Below are 7,573 nucleotides of genomic sequence, written 5' to 3' on the forward strand. Positions count from 1 at the left end.
ACATTATCAGGAATATCAACTTTAGGTATCAAAGTAATCACAGTGTGATTACATTGCTTCAACAATTTTCCCTTGGTAAACACATCCCTTACAAGAATAGGACACCTCGGCCCAATAATGTGCCAGGCATCTTTGAAAAATTGGCTCCCAAATCCATCAGGCCCTGGTGCTTTGTTACCAGGGGATATCAAACAATTTCTCTTAATTTCAATATCGAGATAGTGGAGCTAGCAGAGCAGCTCTATGCTCAGCTGTTATACATGGCCCCATCCTGACAATAGCCTGGTTAATGGGAGTCACAGGCTTAGACTCACCAAGGAGCGACATATAAAATTCTTCAAAGGCACCCTTAATTTCACCAGGAGAACAACACTCCTTTTGACGAATATCCTTCACTTTGTAAATCCTATTATGGCTTCTTCTCTTTTTGATCACTGAATGGAAGTAGGAAGAGTTCTCATCTCCCTCAGCAATCCATGCTGCTTTTGCTTTTTGACTAAGGAACATATTTCGAGCTTTAATAAGTTCTCCCAGTTCTGCAGCACACATTTTCTCAGTATGACAAAGAGCAGCATTCAATGGATCCTGCACCAGCTTCACCTGAACATCTTTAAGAGCTAATTCAGCCACATTAGTTAAGTTCTCAATATCACTGAATTGCTCCCTATTCAAATCCCTGAAGGCCTGTTTCAATAACTTCAATTTCTGGACCACCCTAAACATTGGTGTCCCCTGAACTACTGTACTCCAACAGTTCCTGACAGTATAGTCAAAATCCTTAGACAATGCCCACATATTAAAGTACTTAAAAGACTTAGTACGATGCTTAAGTGAAAATTCCAAAGAAATGAGACAGGGACAGTGATCAAATAACCCCTCAGGGAGGAAATTTGCCACACTGTCAGGGAAGGTAGTGATCCAATCATCATTTATCAGAACCCTGTCAATTCTACTATACACTTTATCCCCAATTTCATGCTTGTTGTTCCACGTAAAAAAGGCACCAGTCGCTTTCAGATCAACCAAATTGCAATCCTGAGTAACCTGGGCCAAAGGAAGAACATCAGCATAAGACACAGGTGCCCCTCCAATCCTTTCATTATAGTCTAGAATAGCATTAAAATCCCCACAAACCATCCAAGGACCATTGATGCCCCTATGGTAATCTCTAATGCTATTCCAAAGACTCTCCCTCTCTGCAGCCTTATTGAACCCATACACCAAAGTATACCAGAACATCTTCCTTCTGAGTTTATCATACACCTCAGAATGTATGGCTTGGGCAGTCACATCCTTCACATTAACATCAAACATAGAAGGGTCCCATAATAACCAAACTCTACCCCCACTATGTAGGCTAGAATTAGTACATATGGACCAAGTCTCACAAAGCGTATTCCTTACTTTATTCCAGCTAGTGCTTTTTATTTTAGTTTCAACTAAACCAAACAAGCCTACATTATTCGTATTAAGAAAATGCTTTATTTCTAACTGTTTATTGATACTATTCAGTCCACGCACATTCCAAAATCCACAACTACCCATTGTCAACAAGGCCCCTACTGGATTCACCCTTTTCAACAATCCTATCTCTTGTCTTCTGAATAGAATGACTCAAGGCTTCCATGAAGCTCAAGCCACCTGGCATAAAGACTCTTTTCTCCCCCGACTCCTGTCTCATCATCCTGGTGAGGAGTCTTCTAGGCATTGACTGCTCTACCACTGGTTTAGACACCATTACTGGAGTAACAATGCCCCTCTCAACAGTAGCAGGTCTTTGCTGAGTTGGAGCTACCACCTTCTGCACAGGGACATGCACCTGATGCACAGGACCATTCTTAACTTGCTTCTTCCCAGGACTGCACCACAGCAAATTCCCGGTTTGGGTTTCCACACCTTTGCTTTGCAGTTTCCCCTCTCCTTTTCTACACTTAGCAGTCTCATGACCCATCCCCTTACATTTGCCACATGTAATAGGAAGCCAATCATACATGACTCTAAGCCAATGTTGTTTACCATTCTCATCAAAAAAGCCAATTTCATTGGGAAATTCCTGATCCACATTTACTTCCACCATTGTTCTAGCATAACCCAAGAAATCCCGATTTTGTGTGGCTACATCACTTTTGATGTATGCCCCCACAATTCCACTGATTTTCCTGAGACATTCAGTCCCCCAAAATTTAACATCCAAGCCATACAATTTAATCCAAATAGGAACACTCTTAACATCATGTTTCACAAGTTCCATATCAGGCTCCCAAGCTTTCACAATTACCGGCTTGTTGTCAAATATGAGATGACCATTATTTAACACTAGTTGTTGCTTTTCCTTAGTTTTAAAGCGAACCAGAAACAGTCCATTAGGCATAAAAGCTATTTTATCCACCCCAAACCCCTGCCAGACCCGCTTAACATAACCAGTGAGAACAGAGCTAGGGGGATTGGCACCTAAAACGTAACACACAACAGAGGTAGACCAGAATTTCATCTCACCAGCAACATCCTCAGACGTTAATCGGAGTACAGGTTTAGCCGGCGGTGTCTTCTCCACCTCCTGTTGTGGTGCCACGTCTTCAACTCCTTCAAGTTCCTCATCCTCTATAATCAATTGTAGGTCAGAATCAAAATCATCCGAAGAAAATCGAAGATGCTGTGGGGCTTTCCCCTTATTAAGACGAAGATCAACACTATTTTTTTGATTTTTTGATGAAGATTGCGATGAATTTGAGGGACTTTTGTTGTTTTTCTTATTCCAAGCCATTGTTGCTTCAAGAACAAGCTAAACGGTTAGAAGATTAGAGAGGATTTTCTCTCTCTAGTTTCTCTCTCATCCCTCACCCTTTTAGGCCGCTTTTGAGAATAATTAAATTTTGAAAAGGATTTATTGTACAAAATTTCGTCATGGTTTTGTTTACCAAATGGTGATCACGTATATGATACAAACATTCATACAGGAATGATACCGGTATGCTGAGTGCATTTAAAGGGTTTTGGCTTAAAAGGTGGGTTGCCATACCAAGCAATCAAACCCTGGTCTGTGGAGAGGTCCGTGCCAAACAAGAGTAAGGTCGGTTCCTAGTCCATTTCCTCGAGTAGTGAAAGCCCTTAATACAAACAAGAGTATGTACCACAGTATGGTTGACGTCAATCACTATCTATCCTTAGGCCCAGATAAGAAGTTGGACCGTCCAAATGGGACGATTGGTCGAATGGGTTGGGTTGAGCCTAGGAAGGCCGAATAAAACGACCTAAGAGGGTCGAGTAATGAAAACCGACAACTATCTCGTATAAACTATTCCCTAACCTCGTTCAAGTTTCACCCTGGGTAACACGTAAGTGTATCATCCCCAGCGGAGTCGCCAAACTGTGGATATGGGCCACACGCGCCGCGCGCACACGCGCGTTGTGTATGTTTAAGGCGGAGGCACTTCTCCCACGGAACCTTGGATTGCCAAAGCGCGTCATGGGCCGTTACCGATTTTTGAAGCATTGAAACCGGTGAAAGGTTGAATAAGCCTGCATTTGTGGAGTCGCCACCAATTTTTATGGAAAATTGGAACCGTTCCAATACCCGTGTCATGTCAAGCCACAAAGTAGGGACATGAACACTAAGAAGTCGTTACCCTTAGCATTCTATGTCTAGAATGACTCTCGTGGATGCCAATGAACACGGATGTTCACAGAGATCTGGAGTAAGGGGTGAGGGTACGTATTAGGAAGTCCTTTTACTGAACACCTAATCCCGCCCGCCTCGATAGCGGCCTCAACTAATGATTGGGGAAGTTATTCATATTTGATATGTCGTCGATTATATGCATGCAATGCAACATCCACAAATTAATCCTAGCATGTGAATTTAACTATGTCGGTGAACAAATAATTTAGCAATTAGTAATATCAAATTGGGATTTAGAACTGATTACATGTGAAAGACAAGTAAATAAATCATACATAAACAATAAACACGATAAATAAATAACGATAACTAAAATTACAATTGATTACAATGGTTTAACTGATTTACGTCAAGAGTACACTTAAAACAGAATTTTGAAGATGAAAAAGAGGAAAATAAAAGGGTTGGAAATTAAAGTAATAAAATAGGTCAGATTAAGGGTGATATTACCATTATTAGTTAATTAAACACATAATTAATGGCTAGGTCAAAGCGAGAAAAGAAGTTCAGGGACAGAAATCACCTCGAACAGTAAAGATCTCGCACAAGGCGTGCAGAAGAGGCGACTATTCTGCGTCTGTTCTTGAGTTGAGCTCTGTCTGTGAAGTCAGAACCGCGGTCTGTTAATGTTCGTTGGCATGTTTACGATTAATTATTGATATTTATACTCAAGTGGAAGTGATTTAGCAGGTTAGTTACATCTGGAACCATCATAAATGCGATAAAAAAAGATTAAAACGAATTAAAACGAGTTAGAACAAATTTGATTTATTTACGATGGCAGAAATACAAAAGGAACGAACTCGAAAATCGAATAGAATTTGAGAAACTGAAATCAAATAAAGGAAACTATGTACAAAAGACGAATCCCAGAAACTTGATATGGACAAATCGAGTTTCTAATATCCGGGTTTGATTTAGTGATGAAAACCCTCAAATATCGAATTATAAGGGATTTAAGTCGAAATAAAATGTTATAATTGAAAAGGAATTATTAAAACATGGTTTATATGCTAGAGAAAGAAAGAAATAGGAAAAATAAGACGAAAAGAACAATACAATGGAAATCCGAGGAAGAAGAAGAAGAGTAGAAGCAGCGGCAACCTCTAGAAGAGGCGCAGCAAATGTTGCGACCCTTCGAAGAGGCACAGCTGCTGTTGCGTTTCTGGTATCCGATGTTGTGTAAAAACAGTTTTACGAAAGGTTTTTTTAAAGTCGGTTTTAAATATACTTTTGACGTAAAGCTTACATTAATGAGTACAAAAGTAAAGTACAATAAATAAAGATAGGATTTACACCCTCAGACTTACATGTTTGATGAAACGAGATTGAATAAGTTAACATTAGTGATTGCTCGACTCGAATGTATGTAGAAAGTGCCCTCGTTGGAGGATTTTAGATTGATTGATTGATGTGTAGTGGTCAAATAGGTCGGTCATGCAACGTGACTGTTGCTCAGAATGATCTGAGCTTACATGGTCGATTAATCAAGCACGTAGACGTCAAAAGCTTAGAGCAAAGTCTAGAATGCAAAGGAAGAAGAGAAAGGCGGACACTCGCGTGAAAAATAGGGAGACCGAAGGTGTCTATTTATAGCCAAAAATGTGAAGAGTTTTGGAATGACACAAACTTTGGAAAGAAATCACTAAATATTCCGTAAACAGTACCAAAAAAGGCTAGGGAAGAGGCGCAGCCGCTCTGCGGTCCTTCTAAGAGGCGCAGCACCTGCCCTTTGCGTCATTTCCCAGAGGTTTCCTCCTCCGGAAGAAAGATTTCCGCGTTTCTATTATGGAATTGCGGTAGATATCTACTTCCTTATTCCGTAAAATATGATATATGGAAGATATTTACCAAAAGATACAAAATTTAATTTGGAATAAATATCTAGAACATTCCGACTCGGTATTTTTAAACGGTTTCTTAGAAAATAAAGTCTGTTTTTTACCCGGACTCCAAATGAACTCTAATTCATCAAAACGACCGTATCGGTGCGTAGAAGACGACCAAGGGGATAGACACAAGTATCTGAGCTATCACCTGATGATAAAATTACAGACTGTCATAAATCGTTCCGTGTACCAAACATGCGGCCCAATCATCAGTGGGTGGTTGGCGGAAGGTGTAGAAATGAGGTATCTACAACGACTAAACGCAGACAACACAAGAGACGGAAAAATAGATCAGACTCAACAAGACGAGGGCGACTGTATGTGGTGTCTCGGTGCTGACTCGATTTATAATGTGACGGTGCTAACCGGACTTTGACTCGCGTTTAACGTAATGGCGTGACGCCGCTGAACGAGTCTCGAGGTGAGATGACTCATAAGTAAAATCCCATAAGTATGCTTGCTTCGACTCGATATACACGAGGCGGAATTGGAATGGTGGACTGAAATTTTCGAAAATAGGGATTCTCAAAAAGATTTGTTTGTCGCTTTATGGACGGCTCCCGAAGAATAGGAATCTCCGAAATTCGGTTAGTTGAAGAATTGTCTTAAGTTTTTTTTCAAAAGACGGTTTGATTTTGAGTTGAGGTGGCTCTAAAAACAATGTACTGTTTCGAAAGACGGTTTTTGAAATTCAAAATTGTATGTTTTGAAAATCGGGTTTTGAAAGGTCTGAAAAGGTCTCGGGGACAGTGCATGGTCCTCGGGATTGTAAAATGTTTTGAAAAAGGGATGTGTGCCTTTCTTGGGTTTTAAAGGAGCCATTGTGTTGGCGCGAGACGGTTTAAAATCTGTGTCTTGACGCGGCGATTATAACGGCGTAAAAAGATGTTTATGAAATGGTTGTAGAAAACCGGGTTTGAAAATCGTCATTACGAGGCCCAAAAAGGCGTGTTGAAATGGTTTTAGAAAACCGGGTTTGAAAATTGTCATTACGACGATCTAAAAAGGCGTGTTGAAATGGCTATAGAAAACCGGGTTTGAGAATCGTCATTACGACGGCCTAAAAAGCCGTGTTGAAATGGTTGTAGAAAACTAAGTTTGAAAATCATCATTACGACGGCCTAAAAAGGCTTGTTGACATGGTTGTAGAAAACCGTGTTTGAAAATCGTCATTACGACGGCCTAAAAAGGCATGTTGAAATGGTTGTAGAAAACCGGCTTTGAAAATCATCATTACGACGGCTTAGAAAGGCGTGTTGAAATGGTTGTAGAAAACCGGGTTTGAAAATCGTCATTATGACGGTCTAGAAAGGCGTGTTGTTTGAAATGCAATGGTCGGCAAAAGACCGAGGTTTGAAACAGCCATTACAACGGCGCAAATATGTGTTTTTGAAAGTTTAAAATGACACGGAAGGACTTATGATCACATAACACAAAAGCATTTAAAGTTTCATTATATTATGCATAATGATGACACGGGTTTTGGCTTAAAAGGGTGGGGTACATACCAAGCAATCAAACCCCGATTTTCGAGAGGGATACCGATCCAAACAAAATGTGTAAGGAGGGAGCCCTAGCCTCATGCTCAAAGGTGATGAAAGCTCTTTAACGAAACAGAAATGTGTAACGTCAACGGCATGTTTGACTCAATCGGGATTCAAAACGCGGGGATGAGAAAACTCACGCCGACGAGACGAGCCAATTGGCCGAAAAGGGTTAGGTTGTGCGCCCGGACAAGGAACCCGACTATGACCGTAATATCAATTAATGCATTTCAACCAAGACCTTGTTCGAGTCTCACCATCTAGGGATCACAAAGGCGCATGTATCCTAGTTCTCCCCAGCGGAGTCGCCAATCTGTGGACATAGCCACCTACGTGCCACGCCAATCCGTGGACGCATACCGGTCCTTTAAAAGCCATGCTCGGCGGCGTAAAAATGCTTTCGACCGGATCATTTTAGATCGGTCGGTTTCGTCTCGGCAAGGGTCTAGAAACGACGCAAG

General features: G+C 40.9%; 1 protein-coding gene across 1 annotated transcript; it reads right to left on the reverse strand.

The window, feature by feature from the left end:
- Positions 1 to 207: 207 nt before the first annotated feature.
- On the reverse strand, positions 208 to 1,314 carry LOC141590461 (uncharacterized). The gene has a single exon (XM_074411053.1). It carries the CDS (start codon positions 1,312 to 1,314, stop codon positions 208 to 210), a length of 1,107 nt encoding a protein of 368 aa, XP_074267154.1.
- Between the last annotated feature and the right edge of the window lie 6,259 nt (positions 1,315 to 7,573).

This window comes from Silene latifolia, chromosome 7 (genome assembly GCF_048544455.1).
Source record: "Silene latifolia isolate original U9 population chromosome 7, ASM4854445v1, whole genome shotgun sequence".
Lineage (NCBI taxonomy): Eukaryota > Viridiplantae > Streptophyta > Magnoliopsida > Caryophyllales > Caryophyllaceae > Silene > Silene latifolia.